The 26,317-nt window shown below is 44.7% G+C and overlaps 2 protein-coding genes across 2 annotated transcripts; both read right to left on the bottom strand.

Annotated features, from left to right (window-relative positions):
• Window positions 1-236: 236 nt before the first annotated feature.
• CCDC181 (coiled-coil domain containing 181) lies at window positions 237-12,368 on the bottom strand. The gene is given in 7 exon segments (XM_027727565.2): window positions 237-988; window positions 990-1,095; window positions 1,725-1,879; window positions 2,518-2,664; window positions 4,614-5,591; window positions 6,111-6,271; window positions 12,171-12,368. Coding segments are annotated over 6 exon segments (1,581 nt in total). The 5' UTR covers window positions 6,249-6,271; window positions 12,171-12,368; the 3' UTR covers window positions 237-931.
• A 987-nt stretch (window positions 12,369-13,355) lies between these two features.
• Window positions 13,356-24,903, bottom strand: SLC19A2 (solute carrier family 19 member 2). The gene is made up of 6 exons (XM_027727624.2): window positions 24,715-24,903; window positions 23,995-24,600; window positions 20,650-20,872; window positions 17,091-17,283; window positions 16,069-16,210; window positions 13,356-15,839 (listed from the first exon to the last, which is right to left on the bottom strand). The coding sequence occupies exons 1-6, from the start codon at window positions 24,901-24,903 to the stop codon at window positions 15,714-15,716; spliced, it is 1,479 nt and encodes a 492-aa protein (XP_027583425.2). The 3' UTR covers window positions 13,356-15,713.
• Between the last annotated feature and the right edge of the window lie 1,414 nt (window positions 24,904-26,317).

The raw sequence follows: 26,317 nt of genomic DNA, 5'->3' as shown, positions 1-26,317 counted from the left end.
TCCAAAAAAAAAAAAAAAAAGAGAAAAATGCTAACAGCAAATCTGCTTTGCATCTACTACACTTCTGTCTGTTGCAGTACTTCCAGAAAACATTTTGAATGAGGAAAAATAGAAGAGCAATGCCAGGACCATGAAATCTGCTGGATGTATAGCTGGACAGAAAGTTCCTCCTCTTTCACTGACTTTATGATTTCATGAGTGACCTTGGCATGTTCTCTGTCAAGAGTTCACAATTTAGGTGACGTAGTTTATTATAATAAATTTAGCAAACATTGACATCTATACAGGGAACCTAGCTTCCTTAACATTAGGAAAGGTCATAAATTGCACCACCTTTTAATTCCATGGAATACAAAACTACTGAATTTGACTCACAGAAATAAGTTTTACAAACTGTTGCACGCTCACCTACATGTTAGCCTTCAATGACCACTTTCCTTAAACCTTAAAAAGAAAATAGTCCTCTGGTCTAGAGCTGGTCAGTAGATCAATAGGAAGTAGTACAATAAACATGATTTTCCAGCAACATAACACCTGGTACAGCCTTCATCACAAGCAGCAGCACATAGCAATATTAATCCAGCAAAAATCCAACATCTTACATAACAGCCTGCATCCAGGAATTCATGGTGGAGTTAAGTATAAAGTGCCTTTAAAAGATGGGAATGTGTATTTGCCACCCTCATATATAGATCTTGCACTCATTTAGATTTGGTTAAACCAAGAAGATCCCTGAGTTATGTATAAAAGCAGGCTTTTCAACAAAATTACAAATAAATAAATAGGAAAATCATTGTCACTGAAGGTAATTGTTAAACTCAATTGAAAGCTTTAAATACACCACAAAACGTCAGTTACTGTAAAGAGCAAAAACTCAAGCCATAAAAATTAAGAAGACTGTCACCAAGAACTCTGTGGTTACATCAAATTTTCAGCTGTAATGGTCTGTGAAGTGAAAGGATTTTGGCTCTAAACTAAATACAGTGGATGTTCCGCATCTGCTTTGCTCTTCTGGCTTCTAATCTAAGCTGCCTTACTCTCTCTTTAGCAGCTAGTTCTGCTGCTCGTTTTTCTTCTCTCTTTCTTCTGAGCCATCTGTGGAGAGAGAAAGAGGACCAGAAGTACTGGCAGTTGCAATTTAAAGTTTTACATCATCCATTCAAAGGAGACTTGCCCCCCCAACCGCCCCCAAAACTGGAGTCACCCTGTCCTGCAAGGTAAGGTTAGGTATCATGGCCGAGACAGTCTAAAAGCTGCCACACCCAGACACAGGAGGCACTACCTTTCCACCCCAATTCTCCTGCTTCTGCACCTATCTTTACCTCCCCCACTTTCTTAAGGCAGATTAACATTATACTCATTTAATGGACTGAATCAGTCCAAGCCTGCTCCAAAGCAGGCAAAAAGGGTTTAGGGAGAAGATCCCTTTTTTAGCAAAAGCAATTTGCTATTTCAGCTCAGGTGCTGACAAGTAATTTCACAACAGTGAACTAACAACATAAAGGAATTGATGTATTTTTGCTAGACTGTAAGTAAGTTTAAAAGGGCATATTCATGCAAAAAGCCCCCCCTAGACTGTAAGTAAGTTTAAAAGGGCATATTCATGCAAAAAGCCCCCCCAAAACAGTAAGGACTTCAGCAGTAAAAATGTACCATAACTACAGTATCAAGCTGATAGACTACAAAAGTTTCAGATATGGTTCCTTAGGAATGACCCAACTCACTCTTTAAAAGCTCTGTCGCATTCCTCTGTCCTTGGAAAAAAGGCAAGTTCCTCAGCTTGGCGTCTCAAAAGTTGTATCTGTCTTTCTTTCATGTGTTCTCGGTGCTTTTTTTTAAGCCATAAATTGTAGGCTGCTTCTGGATCCCTATTCCTCTCCTAGTTAATAAAAAAGACATGTATACGTATAGCTTATCATTAAAGGATCTTTATATTAATCACATTATAATAATTTTTTTGAACTCTGCTGGCATCTCCCCTCCACAAAACATACTTTATAAGCAAACTAGAGCATATGCTAATATGGCATGGGATATATACATGAGCCAGCATTCAAAGTGCTATGTTTAAAAGATACTGAAATTAGCTGTTCAAACCCATCACTGCAATGCAGAGGAACTTAAGAACAGTATCTGAATCTCCAGCTTTTGATCAGGTCATGTGCGTTAACTGCTTGCCAACAAGTTCTGATGGCTAGGAAAATGCTTCCCAGAGTTTTCTGGGTGCTTGTTCACTGCAGGGTTCACCCAAGTCCTGATAAACAGGAGTATCACTGTATCCCCTGTGATTTTATAGTTAAGTTCATGTATGCCACTCCCACGACTCAAGCCACCCTGCCAAGCAGAACAACCCTAAACATGCAAGTCTATCTGGCTCTTCACTGAAAACAATGTAACAAGAACATTCCCTGTCGCTGTAAATTTTCATACACTTTGCTAAGAACACAGGTTTAGAATTTGGTTTTCCTATTTAACAAGAGCACTGTAGACCCCAGCTTTACCCTATGAAGATCTTACTTTGATGCTCAACTCTTCCAGCTGCTTTGCGCGGCGAATTCGCTTTTCTTCCTGCAGTTGTTCTTTCTTCTTCTGTAACCAAGCTTTAAAAACTATCTCATTCTCTCTTCTCTTCTGTTCTTCTAGTTCCCTTTGTCTTTCTTCTTCCTTAAGTGGAATGAAAGGTGAATAAACTTAGCTTTTAAAAGAATCATCTTAATCTGCAAAGACCTTCACAGGCAATAAATAAGCCACTGGAATTATATGAGAGACACACTAAAACACCAATGAAACGGGAATACTCAAAGACTGCATCATAGCTGATACTACTTTTAGGAAGAAATAACTTGGAGCACTTCTGCGGTTCATGACACATTCAGATGCTTTCAGTCTAATCCTTTTTGTGATTACCTCAATTTCCATGATACATCTCGACTCACAGACATTTAAATAGCATCAGGTGAAAACTTTTAAAATTAAGTCTGCCCAATAGCTCAGATTGGCTTAAAATCACTTCAAATTGATGCAATTTAAAAATGAATGCAGCTCTCAGGCTTGATGGGTGACTAAACCCTAGAGGATATTTAACTACCTATGGATTGCAGGCACTACCTTATAAAAAAGGACTTTTTTCTGGATGTGAAGTTGTAATATGTTTACTTAAGGAGTATTAATAGCTTTGCGCTTTTTTCAACATGAAACATTTTTTACAAAATGAACTGATTTTTTTCAAAATGTAAAAAAGTTTCTTTTAATTATTAATCACGTTTTAGCTGAAAAGAAGTATCTACAAGGAGGAGAAAAGTTTTCAATGAATGCTTCAGGAAGCTGATTAGGACATTTTTTACCAGGATTTACTCTCTTTGACACAAAAGTTACAATCCGTACTCATTTCAACACTTGCAGAAATCTATTCTTCTTGCAAATATATGCCATTCCTCCTACCTACACACAACTTCCAGATTATCCTCTAAACCTACAATTTGTAATTTATTGGAATGAAAGAAACCCCACCAAAATAAAGCAGATGGATTCCAGTAATGTCAAGAAATGTTTCACGCCTGTGAGATCCATCACAGAATGGAAGAATTCCATTCAAGAATGAAGAAATAAGGTAACACATCCTTAGCTTTCTGTAAGTCAGCCAACAAAGGAAGAAATTTAGCACATGCTGTTATGAAAATAACCTTCCTTGCCTCCACCACACCACCTTTTACTTTAAATACACGCAGCATGGTGTCGAGATCTAGTCTTGTGTGTGCAAAGAAAACACATCAATCGCTCGTCACACTTCATACCCCTCATTACTGAGCTAAGCCTCAGCAACCTTTTCAAATAAAGCAGGCTAGACCCATTTCCACGGATAGAAAGCAACCTTGGAAGCTACTTTAGCCAGCTTACTTAGTACATCATGGCACAGAAAAATGGCAGATGCTTCAGGCTCTTTTTATAGAGCATACAAAGCAAGTTATGTTTTTGTAATTGTATCATCATAATGCAAAGAGAAGAAAAACATCTAAGTTTTTTAAATCCTTGGTAAAGATTTCTGAAGTCCTCATTACAGCTGTCAGAGGCTGACTCTCTCTTAAATTTTTTCTGAGTAAGGAGCTGAGAAAGAATTAAAAGGGTTCTCACAGTCATTCTCCCGTGTAAATTTTATATTGTGACTGAACAATCTCCCATATATTTGCCTAATTCATACTTCACGAGCACCCAGCTGTGAACCTGCCATTAACCTGTGGTTAATGTAAATTTCCTGCATTGCAGTGTAATCTGTGGAGATGTGACACCAAGTGCTAAATTCCAGGAATAGTGGGACTGTAACAGAACCTAGGTAGAGGCAATAAGCAAAAGCAGTAAGCATAGTATAGCAGAAAGCAGCCTACCTATGAAGGACATATTAAATAAAGACTTAATTTCTCCTCTGAGCAAGGCATGATCCTACACCACTCTGTGGGAAAGGAGCTTTGAAAGATTCTACACAAATCTCAGAGAATTATTATTATTATTATTGCTATTGCTAACTCTTTTATCTTGGAAAAATGGAATAATGCCCTGAGCACATGATCTCTGTGATGCAGAGGAACAGGATGGTCACTGTGTCTCTATATCTTTACCTCTTTCCTCAGTCTTTCATTCCTTTTTTCTATCTGCTTCCGTAATTCTTTTTGTCTGGGAGAAAGAGTGTAAGTGGAGCTTTTCACGGACACATCTGCAGACTGAGTCCTCTGTGGATTCTTCTGGTTTCCTAGACCTCTTGCAGCACTGACAGCAGAATTTGGACGATACTTAGAGTTAGATGGAGGCTTAGGGAAATACACACACTCTTCTTCACTAGGAGAAAAAGAACGTGCTCCTGGTCTTACTGGAGGTATTTCCTTTATTTGAGAGAGAGTGCCAAAAGAATTGTAGTGTGATTTTGGAGACACATGGTGAGTTTCAATATCAGTAAAAGAAACACTTATTGGGGGCAAAAAGCCCTGGCTTTCAATATCACATAAACTTAAGAGTTCAAACTTCCCATCTTTTTCCACTAGGATTTTACCATCTGTCATGTCCTCATCTATGCCAGCACGTGGTGAAAGGGATGTGCTTTCCTGTCCCATGTCATTAGAAATATGCAACTGAGATAGCACACTTGAAACATCATCTCCTCCTGCAAAGTCAGTTTTATAAACTCCAGAATCTTCTAGAGGAGGAACTTCAAGATCCACCAACTCATCCTTGAATTTTAACCTCCGTTCTCTGTTTTGATCCACAGGAGCCTGATTCTCCAGCTCTTTGTTGGCTTCTTCAATCTTTTCTAAGATGTAACGCTTTATTTCTTCATCCGCTATCTCACTCAGTTCATCCTGGCTTCCCAGCTTGGATTCCTGGGTAGAGCTTTCTCCACTGGTATCAGACCCATAGCCCTCCTGTCCAGTATCTGACCTGGATTCCAAACTTTCTTCACTGGTGGAGTATCTCACTGTCTCACTTACATCTGCCTCTGAAAGCTGATCTAGATTTTCTTCAATTTCTTCAATGACTTCCTCAAAGCTGTCTGCAGCTTTAAGAATTTGTTCTTCGATATCCTCTTCATTTTCTTCAGGAGTCTAAAAAAATTAAAATAAACTAGTCTCTTCTCTCAACAAAGAACAGTATCAAAGAAAGAGAAAAGAAACAGCAACAGAGAACAGCAGTACTAACTACTCTAATTCTAAACAAGGCTGTCAAATAGTGTATATACTAACAGCTTTTTTTGGCACTAACAACTCTCTTGCATTTTCTCCATCTTCACGTTTGCACAAATTTTAACTAACCATGGCTTGTGCATAAAAACAAGGGTAAAATAGCATAAAACCTGAACAAGTGTTGCACAAAGGAACCCAAAAGCACTTTTGAAACAAACATTATTTTCAATGAACACTGAATTTTCTGTTTTAAGGCAATTAAAACCAAACCAGTTAGTTCACTGAAATGTTTTTCACTACAATCCCAAATAACCTTCCTTGTCAAAGTTCAGTGAATGTACCTACACATTTCAAATGATACTGAATTTTGTGCTTATGATTCCAAATACTACTCAATTTTGTCTTCCATATAAGACAAGTAGCATTTAATGTAACAAATACCTCTCTTTCAACAAGGTTTTCTTTTTCTTCTTCATTGGTTAGCCATTCCAGGTCTTTTTCAAAATCATCCTCATATTCTACATTTTCTGTTAAATCGCTGATATCTGCTGGATCTCCTTGATCTTCCTTTTCACTCATTTTGGTGATGTGTTAGAGTAGTACTACAAAAAAGGAGAGAGAATAAAATGTTTTAAAACTCCAGTGGCACACAAATATAGAACATTGGTATTTCCTCTGGCACTCATATCAAATTTGTGAGCAGTATCAATACAACCACGTTAGACAGTGCCACAGCACATCAGGACTAAGGATCACTGATGGTTTATAAATGTGAATGATTTTGGCCTTTCCAGCTCCTGCTACTAGGAGAAGATTTGAGTTAAAGCAAATCGAGGTGACTTACAAGTCCTAGAAGAACCATGTGAGCCACAGCTTACATTAGATCAAATTACCAAAAAGCTTCTCATAACGACATATTAAAATAAGACATTCATTGACTGGACTCCTGACAGAAACCTCCTGCTAGAGTGCCTGAGCATTTACAGCAGCTTTCAAACCACATCCCCTCCACTAGTAATGGGAGCAAATAAAGTTACGCAGATACCACCTGAGACTGCTGAGAAAAATATTCAGCTTTGGTTTGAATTTCTGAGTAGGGTAACAAAGGGAAATACTCATTAAGCTGTTAGTCGGGCTGGATATAGTCATACTCATGACAAAACTGAAGGTGAGTTACTATAAGGACTGAGTCTTTTAAACAATCTTGGGACTGCTAGCACACAGATGCCATCGGCTCCTGAAGGACTGCTTAAAAGCCGGTGCTTGGTGCTCCAGGCTGACTGCCTGCTACCCCTCGGCTCAGCTCACTCAGTAGGAGGCATCTGTCTCCATCTTAAAGACACAAAAGACGTGGAGACACTCACCAGCCTAGAGAGCTGATCCTGCTCCTTTGACAGCTTTAACCACTCATAATTCCCTCCCTAATTTGTTTATTACTGTTTACAAAAGCAACATGGAAAAAAACCCTCTTGATTATTTGAACGTTCGTGTCCTCTTTGTACCCTCTGCTATGGCTGGAAGGTGCCACTTCTGAGTGTCTCTCTAGTAGGACAAATCCATGCCATTTACAACATACTTGTTTTGACAGGACAATCATGATTGTTTTGACAGGACAAGGAGTAAGGGGTACAAATTGAACAAGGAGAAATTTAGGACAGATGTTAGGAAGAAATTCTTCACTGTGAGGGTGGTGAGACACTGGAACAGGTTGCCCAGGGAGGTTGTGGATGCCCCAACACTGGCAGTGTTCAAGGCCAGGGTGGATGGGAACTTAAGCAACCTGGTCTAGTGGGAGGTGTCCCTGCCCATGCCAGGGGGTTTGGAACTTGATGATCTTTAAAGCTCCTTCCAACTCTTAACATTCTATGATTCTATGATATGAGCATTAGCTTATGGCAACACAATATGGGTGTAAGAGTTAGCTCTGGCTCTGGATGGCCCTGGAACAGCAAGACAGCTCTTGCCGTATGACCATCCTGCCCTTCCAGACAAGAATCACAGAATCATAGAACCACAGAATCAAAAAGGGTTGCACCTGGAGTTTCCAATCTGTCTATGCATTTTGCAATGCATTTTGTAAAAACCCTTTCATCCAAGGAAGAGTGCTCTTTTAGACTTCAAAATTCAGTCAAGATTTGTCTAAGAGAAAAAAGTGGTAATAGAGCTGGGCATTTTTTGCTGCAAACTTGTACAGAAACTTTTAAAAGGTCTTTCTTTTCTTCGATCCATATGTTGTTCAAGAAAATCTGGCAGTTTTTTATTTTTCACTTCTTTTAAGCTATCACTTGCCACCAGTCACTCGTTCACGCTAGATTTCTCAGAATTTAAGTTTTTAGAGCTCTTTCAGACTGTTGCCTTGGCTTTCCACACCATGTCTATTTTGATATTTTCCTGCACCACCTCATATGACATGTAATGATTTTTGCTGGAAAATGCTCTTTCCTTCACAAATATCGTTGGTTTGGGTGGTGACATGTACCTGGGTTCTTAATAGAGGTTACTTTGCTCTCATACATATTGAGCACAAAAGAACTATTTCTCCATGACTTCATCATTATGGTAAGCGGACAAAAAACCTGCACAGCTGAGCTGTGCCTTTAACAAAACACATTCACATTAGCCTGTGGCACTCAACACAAACACTGAAAACTGTTCAATTCATTTAGTTAGAGTATAATAATGGGGAGCAGCATAAAAATCAACTTCTATTGTAAGATAAAGCAGTCATGGCTGAAGAGTGAATTTCCACTTCTACGTCCTTGTTTCATAGAATCACAGAAGTTAAGGATTGGAAGGTACCACAAAGATCACTTTGTTCCAACCCCCTGTGCCATGGGCTGGGACATCTCCCAGTAGACCAGGTTGCTCAAAGCCACATCCAACCTGGCCTTGAACACTTCCAGGGATGGGACATCCACAACCTCCCTGGGCAACCTGTTCCAGCCTCACCATCCTCACAGTAAAGAATTTCCTCTATCCTAAATTTCTCCTCTTTCAATTTGTACGCATTGCTCCTTGTCCTGTCACTACAGTTCCTGATGAAGAGTCCCTCTCCAGCATCCCTGTAGGCCCCCTTCAGATACTGGAAGGTGCTATGAGGTCTCCACACAACCTTCTCTTCTCCAGGCTGAACACGCCCAACTTTCTCAGCCTGTCTTTGTAGCGGAGGTGCTTCAGTCTCCTGATCAACTTTCTGGACGCCTCTGGACTTGCTCCAACATGTCTTTCTTATGCTGATGGCACCAGAAAATCCGGATTCAGCTGCTATTCTATTTAGGGTCTCATGAACTAAAGTGATTCAGCTTTAAGAGGGACCAAAAGTATTCAGAAAATCTCAGACCTTCATTTCCACCTGCTTCTGTTCTAACCGGGGTGTGTCTGGGGGGGGACTGTTCCGCACAGCTTAGTGACACCTCTACGTGCTTACACTCAGGCACCGCCACAGCAAAAGGCGGGATACAGCGATGGATTTCTGTTGCTTTGTCCCTTCGCGCTAAACCGTACACACACACACACACACCCCCCTACAGGCACACAGACCCGCAAACCCGAGCCCAGCGCTGTTGCGGTGTGGAAGCTCCTCACCAGCACCACCTGCTCCGCTCGGACGCGCCGCCCCGCCCGCTGCCCGGGTCCCGCCGGGTCCCGCCGCTGCCCGGCCCGGGGCACAGGAGGCGCCGCCGCCCGCCCGCGGCGTTGCCGTGGCAGCAGCGGGGCCGCCCCCCCCCTCACCTCCCTGCGGCGCCGGTCAGCGCACGGCGGCTCCCGAGGGACAAACGCCTCCTCCCGCTCCGCTCCCGCCGCCGCCGGGCACGGCGCTGGAGAGGCGCCACCGCCCCGTTGCCATGGAGACGGGGCTCCGCGCCGCGACCACCCCCCTCCTTGTCCCCCCCTTCCGTGTGACACAATTCCCTTTAACGCCTGGGAATTGACGGGAAGCAGAACACTGAGGGGCGCCGGGGGACATCCCCCCCTCCCCAGGACAGCGGCCGGCGGCTCTCCCTGTCCAGATGAAAGCCCTTGGATGCTGTTAAATTATGCACTTGCCAGGGAAGAGCCTCAGTTTCTGTGTTGTATTATTCATGATGAGCAATCGGATCAGCGCAAGAGCCAGCAGCGTCAGAATTCGGGCTTTTGTTAATCACGGAATTATAGAATCACAGAATGGTTTGGGTTGGAAGGGGACCTTAAAGATCATCTAGTTCCAACCCCTCTGCCATGGGCAGGACACCTTCAACTAGACCAGTTTTCTCAGAGCCCCATCCTGGCCTCTAGTGGTTCCGTGGATGGGACATCCACAATTTCGTGGGCAAGCTGTTCCAGTGCCTCACAGCTAATGACAGACAAGCAGTGACTCTCCAGAGAAACACCTCTCTGTGTTAACCACACTTTGCTCCTAGAACTTGGAAACGGGGAGAAAAAAAGAAACAAAGAAAATCAGGAAAACATCCTGAATTAATTCCCGTCGGGAAAAAAAAAAAAAACAAACAACCACACAAAAAACCCCACCCCAATTTACCTTCAGGGCCAGGGAGCTGGCAGAGGTGTCAGGCTCCTCAGTAGAGCTGAGGGGGAGGTGGCACATCACAGCCTCCTCTGTGGGGGACTGAACAGCCCCCACGGGTATTGGATGCCACATCCCTGTGGTCAGCAGGTCCCCAACAAGCTCTGTGACCATCAGACTCGCCATGGAGCACACGCAGGGCTCCCTGCAAGGGGAAGCAGCTGCCGGCAGCTCTCCAGGGTGACCAAGGTTCATGTAGCATCAAAAGATGCTTCCCAGCACCATATTTTGGGGGATGACCCTCCTCAGCCCTCCTGCCAGAATGTGGCCCTGGGCTACGGCAGCATGACCCCCCCGGGGGTGGAGGGAGAGAGTTGTCATTGGCAGTACTGACATGGTGCCTACCACACTCTCTTCACACAGCCATGGCTCCCAGCTGGAAATGAGTACACTGGCACAGCAAAGTGAAGGATGACAGTCTACAAGGCCACAGACCTCAGAGGGCAGGATCCCTGCTGTACTAAAGGGTTAATGTTAATGGAAGAAAATACATGCAGAAAACAGCCACGAAGCCAGGGCTTTGATAACTCTCAGAGTAACTTGAGTAGAGTTACCCTTTCACTCAGTCACATGGGATAGAAAAGCTAAACCCCTTCAAGGTGGGGTTCAGGAGATCTCTGAAGACATCTGTCATCATAGGCCACATGCCATGGGAGGAGGCTGGACTCCACTACCTCAGGATTTCTGCTTATCCTACACCATATAGCAAGAAAGAGAAACATGTTTTGTTTCCAGTGGGCTGGAAGGACTCCCTAATATTTACTGGAGATAACACTTGGGTATGGTTCTTGCTTGGCAATGGTTCTTTCTATACCCGGAATAACTTCAACCACTGACCTCATCTAGGGCATGCAGTTATCCCACCCTTGCAGACAATACGGTGAGTTTCTGATTTTCCACATTTTATAGATAGGTGTCATTGACAAATTTATAGCACACTAAAATTCAGAGAACTTGGCACAATACCAAAGCTTTCCACTCTGCTTTTTTCATAAGACTATGCTTCAGCTTAAAAGCCAGTGCTAACGCTTTTATTCACAAGAGATGCTTTATTTGACTAATAACAAATCAGCATGATTAAGACAAGGATTAGACCCCATTGTCTGAATATCAAGCTGTGATGCTTGGTAATGATAACTTAATGATATGAGGTCAACCTAAATTCATGCATGCATTCATTAACCCACATGTCATTAAATGTAGGTTTTCAGATGTTCCCATCTGTGAGGAAGCTACAGAGAATGGTTATGAAAAATGCTATGAAAACAGCAGCTAAGCAGTGCAGGGCTCCAAGGACCAGCCCCGACATGTTGGCTGATCTTTTCCATGTCACTAATGCATCAGACACTGTTCAGGGAACACTGTTTCATGCAGAGAGAGTACATTTCACAGAGAAAGGCTGCATAACACCTCCAGAGTAATGGTGAACAAGCACCTTACCACCTTTGTATGTTATGTAGGAAACAGTTGACACTATTAGAAGCCACTGGGAACAGGGTCCAAAGCTCCCAGTTCCATAGCCAAATTCCCTCTTTCTTTCCCAGTACTTGGCTGCGATCACACCAACAGAGAAGAAAATGCAACCCCTTCCATACGGAGCCCTTCCCTTTCCCTGAGAGCACCGCCAGAGCAGCCAGCTGTGTCACACATGCACACAGCCACAGCAGGGTTGAGTGTAGCCCTGCCATGCCCTGGTGGGCTCTCACAGCCAGTGCTAGCCCAGAGGGACAGCAGTGGGTGCTGCTACCGAAACAGCAGCCTTTGGCAGCTCTTACTATTCTTGCTTTTTGGACAGAACAAGCCCAGCACATCTCAATGTAACAGTGATCCCAGGAACTAAACCCCCTCTTTAGCTTTAGTCCAGGAATTATACTGTCTTGATCTTACCAGCAGGTAAGATCTGATGCAGGACACACAGATTCAGTAGTAACACTCACCTCCAGCAGCCCAGAGCATCAACTGGAACAAACAAACAGCCACAGCTTCCCAGGCAGAGCTGTGCGTAGTATTTATCTCATCTCCATCAAACTGCACTGCATGCTGTATCTCCAATGCAGAAATTCAGCTCCTTCACAGCAGCTGTGTGTCCCTCTCCAGCTCTCTCAGCTGTACACGATGTGGCAGGATGCGATGGGAGGAGCAAGGAGGATTGCCACAGTTGATGTGGACTTGCTTCTCTTGAAGTCAGGAGCAGCCTCAGGGTTCTTGTCACAGCACCTTGCACCAGCACCGCATGTGAAACATTTGAATCCACCTGAGAGGGTAATGCTATATGCCTGTATGAGCTACTAGCTGCCTTCCTGACATATACAAGCAGAGATTTTAATCCCTCACACTGTCAAACTCATCCCTGCACAGCTTACTCCTGCATTCACCCAGGGACGGCAGATGAATGAAAGTCAGAGCAAATTTGACATGCCGACAGTCCTATCCTTCCTGCCTCGCAATAAAGCTCTGAAGGAAACAATCCTAAAAAAGCCTCCCTTCCCCCTTTCCTCCCCAGAACACCCCTCTTCTCTTGCCTTTCGGGTTGTGCAGAGGGCTTGCTGGACTACTACCCACACCAACCTACATCAAACTGGCAGCAGGTACTCAGAGATCACTTTGCCCTCCAGCCCACCCTGTACTATGAGGTGCAAGACATCTAGAAGCACAACGCAGGGACAGCTTTCCAAGGCAGACAAGTGCGGGTATGCCAGGATGCAGAACTTACAGCATTTCTTCCTTAAGGCCTCAATTTTGTAAATAGGTCAATGTAAATAGAAAGGTCCTCCTGCATGGCAAACCTACACCTGCTCTCCCCTGCTGTCACCCTCAGTGAGACTGATGTATCCTGACCAGGGTTACCCTACATCAGTGAGTGATGACTTACCTCACTGGACCAGTCTGCACTGGAACTAGAGTTCAGCAATTAAGAATCTTTAATACAAGACACTTGCACAGAGTTCTGCAAACCTGCAGAAGCCAGCCAGTTATTACCAGCCTCTTGAAGACTACCTTCTTTTTGCGTGTTTTGTCCTACATTGTTTTCTTCGTTACAAAGATGCTCAGAAAAACCTGAAGCAGCAGTAATGTGGATTAGCAAGGTATCAAGATAGAAAACAAACACTGGCCACACAGGATATCTCGGAGTAGTTTTATTTAACAAAAATATCTATTCAATTAGAAACCAACAATGTCAACATGGTTACAGAATTTCATAGGCATCATTAACTCTGCATACAGCTCCAGTCAGGCTCTATAGTCACCTCATCACCACAGCAACAGCATAGCTAGGAACCTGAACAACATCCAGGTATGGCTCCCATACATTAGCAGACCTGAAGATGTACACAGTGTAGTATGCCTCTCTATTGCAGTTGCCACAGTTTCATTACTTTGGTAGACAAATCATTGCTATTGCTGTAATTTGTTAGTTAATTTTTGACTTGCTTTTAAAATAACTGGGCTGTTCCCCATCAAAGATTTGCTCTCTGTATGAAAAACGTGATTAAAATTGAGCTGCTCCTTTGGGTCACTTGACAAGAGTGCCATACACCCACTCCTCTGGCCTTGCTGCAACTGCCATCAGACCAAGGAACTCAAAGGACAGACTACCCCTGCACCAGGACAGCTCATCAGCTAGCATTTCATGGCTTCAGATTTTTTTTTAAAACAAAAAACAGCAGAGAAAGGAATATATACATGGGTGGCTTCAAGTTTCCATTTCAGGATAAGGCTGAAGTTTACGTCTGTAAATGCCAGTGCAGCTGAGCCCTCTTTAGGGGACTGTTTTAGGAGGCAGCCTGCAAACACAGAGAAGCTTTGGGGAGTGGGTTACCCTGAGCAGCCAGCCTGGAAGGGGTCCCCAGGCCCCAGATCCCAAACACATTAATCATTCACCTTGTGTGATAAAGGCTCAGGTTCACAGAAAATGATGAGAAATGTCCCAGTCAGAGGGAAAACACCTTCCCAACCCCAATGCTGTGAAGTTTCCATGGCACTAAAAGCAAGTGATGAACCAAAGCTGCTTCTTCAGCTGAAAGAAGGAAGAACCTCTAACCAACACACAAAGAGAAGGCATGGAGGGAAGCACAACGTGTTGCATCTTCTCCCTTGCCAGCTCTCCTGTACATTTAAAATCACCACAACCTTCACAGCAACAGGGACAGTCCACAGGCCATTTCCACAGTATACTGCAGATATCTGCTGCTGTGCTGATCATGGCACCTGAGTATCCAGGTGCCCAAGCGCAGGACAGCTCTGTGCAACTCCTTCCCAGTGTTGAAGCAATTTAGAAAAAATAAATTATTTTTTAAAAAGAGACATGATGCAAGTCCCAAATTGCTTAAACTGGACAAAATAAAAGGACTGCCCACTCCAAACATTCATTGTTCTGCTCACGTGGAAAGAAGAGGTAGCATTAGTGGACAGAGACCCATCAGAACCATAAAGGCATTTTATAATAAGGGGGAAAAAACTGATAGACCATAAGTCATCATTTTTCAAAGTCTCAGACAGTCAGCGTGCTAACTACCACAACTGAAGGTGTCTATTTAGTCACCAGAGTCACAGTTCTCTAAGGCCACAAAGAATAGCTTAAAATCCTGCAAGTCACCCTACTTTTTAGCGCTAACATCCACCATCCCACTGAAACAGTTCAGCCCCCAGGGTTGTGAAGCAGTGACTCCTGTAATCACAGAAACCTGCAGCCCTAAAGGACAAACGCAAAGTTGTCTAAGGGTCCCTTGGATTAGCATCTCGTCTATTTAAACTCCCTCTTAACTTCCCCTCCAGCTTTACAATCCTTTGGGTACTGGCACAAGTAGTTTTGCTGATAACCAGTCCAGCAGTGTTACAGATTGCCCCAGGACACAGTTATGTTTTTGGGGAAGCACCATGATCAGCCATGGGCTGGCAGAAGGGGTGACAGAAGACAGGAGCAGGAGAAACAAACAGTACAAGCTCCTCAAGGAAGCATGTGCGTATGCAGAAACATTAGTGTACCAGTCCTCAAAACGGAGCATCCAGCATCACAGGGTAGCCCCAGTGAGAGCCACGCTGCAGAGCACAGCCCTAAGGCCACCTCCTGTCCCAGGCCTGGGGCTCTCCACAGAGAGGTCTATTAGTGTGCCCTCACTTCTGCCCTGCAGCAGCACCTCAGTGACAGAGAGAGCAGCAGTTGACTAGACAATCACAAAGCTGCCTGCAGACGGACAGCCTTAGACTAAAACCTCCCAGGGTTCTCATTCTTTGAGAAAGCTTTACTGTTCTTTGCTGCACATCCATACATGCAACAGAAGAACGAAAGGCATTTTAGAAAGAAGATATTTGTTCTTACTTATGTAAGAGCTAATACATTTGCCTTCTAAAATGTGCTACTAATATAGTATAAATATGGATCAAATACCGTTAAGGTGACTGCTTTGGGAAGAAAAGGCAGAGATTAAAAATAGATCTACATCTTCATATGTAGTCACCAAGAGTCTTCGCTTGGTGCACTACTGGCTTTCAGGAGATCTGCTTTGCATCTGCTCTTGTCTTCTGTAAGCTCTCACAATACTGAATATGCCACTGACCAAGAACACCAGTGAGATGACCGCAAAGTAAGAGGCATAAATCATGAACTGCAGAGAAGAGGAAAAGAAAATAAAAAGAAGTGGTTAAACCAAGCAGTTACCAAATTTATAAGAAGGTTAATAAATAAGCTCCCTTCCTCCTCTAAAATATCAGAAATCAGTGATTATTTCTCTACATACCCTTGATCCAGAAACAGGCAGCTGAGAAGCTTTACAGCTTGGTTTACCTTCCTCCCTCCCTGCCTTCCACCAATTGAGGAAAGAGCATCTGTCATACCTGGGTGAAGATGTCCAACCCAAGCCCACTGGCATCCACAACAATCAAAGTGAGCACAGTCTGAAGTGCTAAGGCAATGAAAGTATTGACCCCAAACACCAGGGCATACCGCTCCACGCTGAGATTTGTAGCGATCTGGAACCTGGAAAGAAAGGGATGACCAGAAACATAAGGACAGGGAAAAAACAAGGGACTGCACAAATGGGAGGAATGTTTCTGGACAAGACAACTATGCAGCCTTAGGAGTTACATCGACCAGTCCACTATTTTTCACAGTTAAATTACCTTGCACTGATAGTGTACTTTTCTAAACAGGTTCATGATGGACTAGAAGCTAAAAGAGAACCTTAGATACATGCAAAACTTTAAAAAAAAAAACAAACAACCAAAAAAACCTTAAAACGGCACTTTGAGAGCTCTCTGGGTTTCTGTTACTGAAGTTGCCCTCCAGTTCAATGTAAAGGGTCTCATTATGCAGACAAGATACAACACACTCTGATCTCAGAGAGATGTTGGCAGTCTCAAAGTGTCAATCCATTGCAGTGTGGTCCATAACCTCTGGCATCCTCCTAACCAGAATTCTCTTTGCAGTTACCAGTTTCAGCATCACTCCTCATATTGAGCTGTCTCGTAGTAATTATGCATGTGTGGTTCAACAACAGTGTTTTCCTCCCCAAAGTGACAAATAACACTGAAGAAGTTTTCCTCCTTACAGGTTAGGGAGAGTTGATGCTTTAACACAAAGCATCATCCTCTCCTCATCTGTTAACACTTCACTCCAGCCATGTCTGTAAAAAACATCCCCCTGCCAAACAGCACTATATAATATTTAAAAGTAGTCAGTTTAGTGTCATAAGACTTTTAAGCTTGGGCATGCTGCCAGCCAAATATATCTCCAGGCCTCAGTTTCCAACCAGAATCACAACACAAACCCTTGCAATAGACTCTTGTTACACAGAAAATACCCCGCTTTCACAACAGCTGTAACATTGAGAGCAGTTTATATTAAAAAAGATACTCACGTTGCTATCGTGATTAGCATCATGTAGATAATTCTGAAGACAACATAGGATCCATAGCACACCCAGATGTTATGAACAGTGTCCATGACATATACAGCAGCAGCAATGAGAAAGGAGAACAGGGCAAGTGCCACTTCACCCCACATTGCCCAGGATGTTTTTATGTGACCCACAACAACGACTGCAACAGCTCCTGTGAGAGGAAGGAAAGCATAACCATTAGTAATTGCAGCTGGGGCAATTTGGAGACCGTGTATTAGGAGCTGTACAGCCCCTGACAGCCAAACATGATTGGAGGACATGAATGTGACCACCTTAGAGGCTCTCCTTCCTGACCCCTCCCTTGCCTGGAACCCTGTAAACTCCCACTCGCTTTCACAGAAGGACAAAAAAAAAAATACAAAGGTCAATGCTGACGACCTCTGAAGTCTCCTCTCCTCTCCACAGCCCCAGGACTCAGGTCACTGCTGCTTAGTTCTCTGCACTTGACTGTGGCAGTGTTGTCAATTTGGCAATTTCTGTTGAGAAATGCAAACCCTGGTTCTCAAAAGCACTCAGCTAATTATTTTGTGCTGCTTTAGGGGGGTAGGAAGACATTACCTACTTTGATGCACAGCTGTTAGAGCTCTCTCCTCGGAGGCACAAAAACCTACATTTACTGTCATCAGCACATTGGGCTGTAAGAGTAAGTAAGAAGAGGAGTCGAAATCCACATCTCCTGGGATGCAGCCTAATCACAGGGTACAATCATGCGCTACTGATTGTGCAAGAACAATCCTTTGAAATCAGAACAGGTTTGTAACTCTGACTGGATTTTATGAAGGGGAGATGGGGAGAGAAGACCGATCACAAGATGGAAAATATGTGATATTTCATGCAATCAATGAGCAGACAAGGTGTTCATGCAGAACCACTGTTGTAGCTACTGAGAAGCCTAAATACATATTACATTAATAGAAAATTCCCATTTGGGGTAGGCCTTGTTCTGCAAACAAGCCAAATAGCAACCAACAGCATAACAGCACCGCTGTACAGAGCAAACTAGACAAACAGCCTACTGACAAAGGGAGGTTTACTGGGGATCTGTGAAAAACAGGATTGTATTCAGCATTATAAGTACAGAAGTGCTATAGTGCAGCATCTAAGCTCTTTGTAGCCCTTAGATGCCCTATTATCTTAGAAAACCTTCAAGCACACCAAGACTCCTTGTGTTCCATCAGTGTGCACAAGCCTGTGATCCCATCAGGCCTCACATCAATCTTGCAGACTACAGAAGAAGGGAGCTATGCCAAGGGAAAGGAATTTATTACCCCCATTAAACTCTTCTTCCCAGTGCTTGCTGTGACACTATGTGACTGACATTTGAAAGTCTGGCTCCCCTGTAGCAAAACCCTGAGATGCAAAAAGAAGGTAAAGTCCTAGGGCCTTCTTCCTACTTGTCTTAGCAATTCTGAAATTTGGGAACAGACATGACTCTCTGGGATCTCATGGCAACTCATGAAGTTGTGCTCTCCCTATGTGTAAGGGTTGTATCAGCCTGACACCTAATTAAGATATTCAATCTGTGTCCTGCCATGAGACACCTGCAGCTGATCCAGTTGTTTCACAACCCAACCTGATAAAGGACTGACACATTCCCAAGAAAGTGCATGAATGCAGCTTGACAGTCAGCTGACCTCCCTAGAAGGAATACTATTTCTCTTGCCCAGGACAGGAAGCCGACAGGGACGTGAGTCACCGTGCTCAACTTAAACCCTTCTGCAGGGCCACACAGGCAAGGATGGCAACACCACCTGACACAAAGGTTGCCAAACACTGCTCATAACTAAGAGTGATGAAAGTGATGAAAATGATGAAAAATCAGATCTGGGATGCACCAGGAGAGGTATATCTACTAAAGGGAGAGGAGTAAACAGTATGTTCTTCTGTAAGTCTGAGGCTTCACTGAATAAAGCCGACTGTAGCTCCGGTCACCCACCTTCAAAGACAATGCAACTCAAACTCAAGGTTTGGTGCAAAGAGGACCTAATAAGATGAAGAAAAGAAGAAAAAGCTTAACCTTACCCAAGAACACTAGAAAAACTTGATTTCTTTGGTTCAGAGCAAAGATTTTGTGCTAAAATACAACCATGGCGTGACATCAGAGATAAATAATCTGCTCATTAATAAATTTTAACTGGAAATCAGAAGCTAGACCATTTGCTCTAGTGCCTGGGGAATCAGGTCACTGCATGCTCATCCTTAACAGGTCCCTTCCAGTCCTGATATACACTTCAAGCTTTTAGTTGTGACTATTACTTCACTAAACTTTACTTCTTTCAAGCAATTAATCTGTGTCAACTGAAAGGATCTTCTGGTTCTGTCTTTAGAGCAGTTCAGGGTCAGAGGCTAATTTGCTTTCAGAAAACGTCACCCAAAATGATTCAACCATTTATAAAAAAGATACTAGAGAAAAAAAAAATCAAAATGGGAAACTAAAAACTCCAGTTTTACAAGAGTTTAGTGCCATCCACCTTTTTTTCTAACAGGTCCATTGTTCATAGGCCTTTTAAAAAAGGACCTTTATAGCAAAGATGTTTGTGATAAGGTTTGAAAAATACCCCTCCTTTCTTTTTTGTTTTTTTTTTTTCCATTTTTTTAAATCTGCTGACATTTGACCACATTATGGGTCTTCCTTCCCTTGATACCAATTCTTTTCCTTCCTGGGAATAAGGCAGGATGGTAGAGGAAGCCAATTCAAACAAGAAACCAGAGCCATAGCATTGTGCTAGGGTGGAGGAACAGTGTATGACTGTGCTATTTAAGTGCAGGTTTAGCACACTGAGGACTACTGAATAGCCAAAGTCTTCAAAATCAACTTGCCAACAGGTTGTAGACCAGCTTTTAGAACTATAAACCAGCTACAACATCCTACCAAACTTCAAGAGGCAGGTGAGTACGCCCAAGAAAGTACTAATAATTTATTTGTATACCTTGGTTTCTTTTGCCCCCAAGTACGGGATGTCCACAGCAGATGATGGAACAATGAGTCCATCAAAGAAAAGGAACATGCTGCAGCAATATCTAGAAAGCCTCTCTAAGGGTAGGATAGCTATATGAAAAATTATTGTCCTAGTTGTGGTAATGAAACAGTATTGAACAACTCAATAAACAAATGTTTGTGTTGACTGACCTACCTGTCCCTTTCAAGTCAACCTACTTCTTTCATCTTAATAGCTTCTCCTCTTAACAGTTCTGAAATGACTAAGCATGGCTCACTGCATGCTGTATGTGTACAGGAAACCTCCATATGTTCCCTACACGGCCGAAGGAAAACCAAAACCACAGGACCTTTAGTCTGACTCTGAGTGGTTAAACCAAGCATAACTCCACTGCCATAGTGACAGCCAAGAACACACAGCCAGCCACAGGCCTGAAGCCTTCTGCCAAATACTTCAGAATGAAGACTGACTTGGGAGGCTCCTTTAAACACCTACGTCCTGGATTACAGGAATCAGAGCCGTGTGCAGTGACTAACTCAACACTGAGCACCCTAGCTGTGTCTGTCAGGGAAGCTTACCTAGGAGCGTCGAGGCTGCCTCCACGGCACCATTGTAGATCTCTGTGCTATGAGAAGGCAGCACCATCTCCCACAGCCCCTGAGCGTAGTTGATGACCTGGAAGTATCCGCAGGTGGACAGTGCCCACCACACGGACCAGCAGAGCATGGTCCGGGAGGAGTAGCACTGCAGGAAGTCCCGCCAGAGATCCTTGAGCACCTTTACGATGTCTACTTTCTGCTCCTGCGTAGATTGGAGAAGGAAGGGGACAGAAATGTAAAGTTTTTGTTTATAAATACTTCACACTGACCCACAAAACTGCCCGTTTCAGGTGGTCTGATCACTGATGAGTGACAATACCACTCTTGGACACAAACCTCCACACAGTAATGAATAAAAAGCTTCCCCATCCCACAGTCTCAGGAACTGGTCTCTGCACTAACCAGGGCCATCCCCTTAAGTGCAGAGAAAGGGTTCAGTCCCAAACATCCCTCCATCTCTAGCTCTCCCAATCGGGGAACAGGAACTGCTGATGTTATATGAGCAACAGAAAGGTACCAGAGAAGAGACACAGAAGAACAAGACACGATATCCACTTGGACAAGACAGGATCAGAAGTCAGCCATTTAAATCATAAAGGCAAAAACCATCACTGCCACTTTTAAGTCGTGATCCAAATTTTGTAGCACAAACATGAAAGAGGAGTATATCTCCCCACAAAAAAAGTAGATTTTCATTGGTACTAACATTTTGAGTTTATTAATATTCAAAGAAGCAATCTCATTACAACACCCTCTACCCATGTTAAAGCTCACCAAGGCTTCAAGAAGGTGAGAGATATCATCTGGGGATCTGAAGAGAAACAGAAGCTACTTCTACCAGACACTGCTGTCACAAATGGCAGCTCCTGTACATACAAGTTTCCTGACAAATGGTATGAAATTAAGTGCCCTGACAAATGGCATGAGGTAAAAAATGAATCTTTCCACTCCAGAAAGAGCACACTAGGGGGCAGACCCTTAAGAAATATAATTGAAAATAGATCAATTCTAGCAACAGGGGATGACAACAATCAAAATCGCTTTTTACATGAACACTGTTACAGTCCTGTTCTTTACCAATTTATGTCAACAGCACCAGAGGAAAAGAGCATGTCTTTCCTTTGTAGACAAGAGTTCCTGATAGCATTTGCTGCATGCACACACGTACAGTGTCTGTGCAAACAAGCAAGACCCTTCTTGGGTGAGTCAGAGGAGCAGTTAGACTCCTTATGTGAGACTGGGCAGAGCCCCAAGGCCCACCCAGCATCTCTGGCCCCTGTGAACCTGGATTCCCTGCAGGGAAACACACAGCAGTGTCACAGGACTGAGCTATTGCACATTGTGCTGTCACAGGTCCAGTTTCAGCGTGGTTTCCAGACAGCAGCAGCAACTTTGGGCTCTTGGCGGTATGCCCTTTGCCTGGGGGAATTGTGCAGCGTGCCTGGGAAAGACTATTTTCCATGAGCAATAAAACTCATTTTACAGTGTTTCTACTAACACTTCCAAAGACCACAGCCTGAACCCTGTCCTGAACTTGCTTTCTTCCACCCCTTAAAGGGTCACTAGCTTCTAAGCATCTTCATTAAACACATGAAGTTCCATTGGTGCTTTGCCAATGGCGTAACTCTTGTTCTGCATACAGAGACCATTCCTCCAAAGCCCAAGAGAACAACTTGGGAAGAGGACAATGTGACCTTAGCACATAATGCCCACACAGAAGATTTCACATGAAGCTCAAGTTTAGGCACAGGAAAACAAGGGAAGGGAACTAACTGTCACATAAACTGCAAAAACTGATTCGGCACGTTCAGCCCAAGCATGTGCCTGATAAAGCAGAAAGGCCCATCTGCCCTCCTACCACCTGGCAGTGCTTCTTCAGTATAGTTATTCCTACAGCCATTCATGTTCGTGAGATATGGTTGTCGTTACCTCAGGAAGGAAGGCTATCGTCACACACCAGTGTGACGATAGTCTCAACTCTTAGCACCAAGTATAACTGAACTCCGGGGAGTCACGCAGGTGTACTTGCTCCTTCTTTAAACTATTCACCATTACTTTGGAACCACATGTACTCTTACAGGGTGGGAGTAGGATAAACAAAAGGGGTGGATAAGTTATATGTTAGTCATTACTGGCACAGAGCTTGTCTTAACAAATGTTCTTCGGCACACAAGCATAACACAGTTAGAAACACTTTTGCTCACACAAGATCGTGCTGGATGGGGCAGGATTAAGTCCCTGGAATGTTAATACTTTTAATTCTCAGCTGTAGCTGGAGAAGCTGAAAGCAGCCCTGGATGCTGCCTCCCCCAAACCAGCTAACTGTGGCTTACTTGCTAAGTGAAATACCCACTGCTGACTAATCCAATAGCCGTGCTTACCTTCTGGCTTGTTCTCAGAACAAGCAAGGCCTCCTTCTGTCCAAGGAGCAAGGCTGACCTTTCCCCAGGCCCTCAAATCCCCCTGCTGAGAATCCCCCTACAGGTGTTTCCCTGGAGCAGTGGGGCAGTGACCTGCCCAGCAGGCAACTACACACACACATTGGGCCTCCAAACTGGAGGCTGCTCACTCATCACCTTGTGGGACCCAACACATCCCATCACCCAACAAGGGTGTCTGCACTCTTGTTTCCATACAAGTGACTCTGTTAGAGGCTAGGCAGCCTACAAAAGCCACAAGTCAGGGCACTACCTCAGTGCTCTCATGGGCTGCATTAAGCTGCTATTATGCAAAGGTGTTTCCTGTAATTTATCTGTATTCTGACCATCTATAAATCATCAATGTCTGTCTCCAAGTGCTCTCAAGAACTACTGCAGTTCCCTTCCTAGACTAGTTTCCTTCCAGGATCATATGATAAAACCCAATTACTACACAGCTTATTACTGCACAACTTGCACAACAGTCGAAGAAACAAATGTCAAAATGAGAGTGCAGGAAGAATTGTCTCTTTTCTGCAAGTCACTGATGCATCCAGAAGCACACACAGAATTTGTATATATACTGAATTTTTAGTGCCCCAGAGACATCCCTTGCTTTGTACCATTGAGTGGCAATTTGATGCCCAGAGCATTTTAATTATAGCATTGGAAGACATGGAGAGCAATTTCAGAAAACTAAGGAGCAGCCTACCATGCTCAAACAGCAAAAGAATGCCAGTAATAATTTTCCCTGTGCCATAAATAAGGAAGTGGGCTAAGCAAACGGATACTTTTTTGATGTTAGATATTACATCTCTACTGCTATGTACATATATGCACATACGCATGTGTGACAACCACATCAGTATGGCATCTTCTCCTTATGAAAACCCAGGGCACAACTCACCTGTTTCTCTGCTGAATGACCCTCCCCATTTAAGGGAACTTTTGTCTCATCCTCCCAGCCAGGTGCGCTCTGCACATCAGGATGATCTTGGACAGCCGATCCATTTTTACAGTCCATCACCTTCATTTCACAGCTGAGCTGTTGACTCGAGACGTGGTGAAAGAAAAGGCTTTTTTGTGGCATCGGCAGAAACCATGCTGTGCCAAAGGCAATGGATATGCTAGTTAAGGAGATAACGTTCAAGCTGAAGAGGGACCATCCTGCCACCGACACAAGGACCTGCCCGGACACCGAGCCCACCGTGTAGCCCACCAGGGTGGCGCTCCGGCAGTAGCTGGTGACCTTCTGGTACAGGTTGACATCGACGACGCTGTAGATGTAGGAGTAATAGGCGATGTCGGTGGCCGTCCCCATGCCATAGAAGAACTCGAGGAACTGGACGGCCCGCAGCCCCTGGGCGTACAGTAGCATGAACCAGGTGACGATGAGGCTCAGGCCCTGCAGCAGCACCACGGGCTTGTACCGCAGGTAGTCTGTGGCCAGGAACACCGGGAACAGCAGCGCCAGGTAGGAGTAAGTCCACACCGGGTAAATCTCGTTGAACACCTGCGGGAAGGAGAAGGCGGCGGTGACCCCCAGCACCCACAAACTAAACACAGACACACCGACAGACACACAGACACACCCCGCGGGGGTGCGAGGCGCCCGGGGCCGCCGTACCTGTGTCTCGGAGAGATTCTTGTGCGGCCCCAGCAGGTAGCGGGTGAGGAAAGGCTCGGACGGCCGCACGCTGCAGAAGAAGCCGTAGGCGCAGAGCAGCCCCGTGGGCAGCGCCCAGCAGCACACGCCGCCGCCGCCGGCAGCCCGGGCGGAGTGCCGCGCCGGCCGCCCCCCGCGGGGTCCCGCCATGCCGGGCAGGGGCGGGGGCGGGGGCGGGGGCGGGGGCGGGGCCGGGGCCGGGGCCGGGGCCGGGGCCGGGGCCGAGGCCGGGGCCGGGGTGGAGGCGCTACCGGGGCCGGACGCGCTCCCGGTGGTGGCCACGGGCCCGTCCCGGGTCACCTCCCGAGAGGCGCCTCCCGCCGCCGTCCGGCGGAGCGGCGCCCCAACCCCATTGGCCGGCGCGCGCGGGGCGGGGCGGCGCACCGCCCTCTGATTGGGCACGGCCACCCCTGTGGGCGGGGCCGGCAGCACACGTGCGCGGGGGGGGCGGAGGGGCAGGGCTGCGGGTCCGCGTGGGTCAGTGTACCCCCAAAATTCCTCATCGCCCCGTTCCCCCGAGGGGCAGGGCTGGGGACAGCCGTGGGTCACTCATCCCCCAAAATTCCTCGTCTCCCCATTCCGAAGGGCAGGGCTAGGTACCCCCATAGGTCACTCTCCCCCCAGAATTCCTGATCTCCCCGTTCCCCCCAGGGATAGGTACAACCCTTTCCTGAAAACCACCTCAACAAAGAGGTGCTTTTCCTGCTGTGTTGTGCTCATTCTTCCTTTCCTGGCCCAAGCACGTTCAGCTGCTGACCCCAGCCACATTCTGTCCTTTAGCAAAATAAGAGCTGGAACGGCTTCTGTGGTTTAATGAAGCAGCACCCTATTCATCCAGGAGGAATATTAGACAAGAGGGGAAAATAAAACTATTACATTGAAAGTCATTATCTAAAGCTTTGCCCAGGACTACTATTCTTAAAGTTTTGCCAATATTTTAAACAATTTGCTGTTTTGCTCCTTAATCTATCCCACATTTTCTTTTTATCTACTTGTTTTACCTTTCCCTGTGCTCCACTCCCTTGATCTCCCCCACATTGCTACCACTGCTAGGGCTTCCCACTCTATACCTACAGTTTGTTCTACAAATTGGCTGATGCCATGGAAAATTCACAACAGGGGTCAGGCCTCCCATCTGTGCAATTGCATATCTTGCCTCCTACCTGGAGTCAGTAATCAAGGAAGCAAAATGAAAGCTTTACAGAGGGCACCTGGCTATACACAGTTGGGTGGGCAAGAATAGGTTCCTCTCAGTCCCAGAACAGAATTTCTTGAATTGCAGAATATTATTACTATCTCCATCATCATAGCTTAATAAACATAGCTATGAAAGGGTTTAGGGCCATAAGATTACTCAACTGTCTGTAAAACACAGATAAACATTTTGGCCCTGTATCATTTGGCATCAGTGTTTTGCTGCTTTCTGGCTATCTTCTGGGTCTAGCAAAGTTTCTATTGTTCTGTATGTTCTCTTTTGTAATAAACCTGCAAGGTTTATTAGAAAAAAAATAAAGAAGAAAAAAAAAAGTCAATGGCCATTTCGCTACACTTTAACTTGAAGCAA

The sequence above is a fragment of the Pipra filicauda genome, unplaced genomic scaffold (assembly GCF_003945595.2).
Source record: "Pipra filicauda isolate LSUMZ 115617 unplaced genomic scaffold, ASM394559v2 scaffold64_size3178608_pilon, whole genome shotgun sequence".
In the NCBI taxonomy this organism is placed as follows: domain Eukaryota; kingdom Metazoa; phylum Chordata; class Aves; order Passeriformes; family Pipridae; genus Pipra; species Pipra filicauda.
This window is presented reverse-complemented; position numbering and strand designations above follow the sequence as displayed.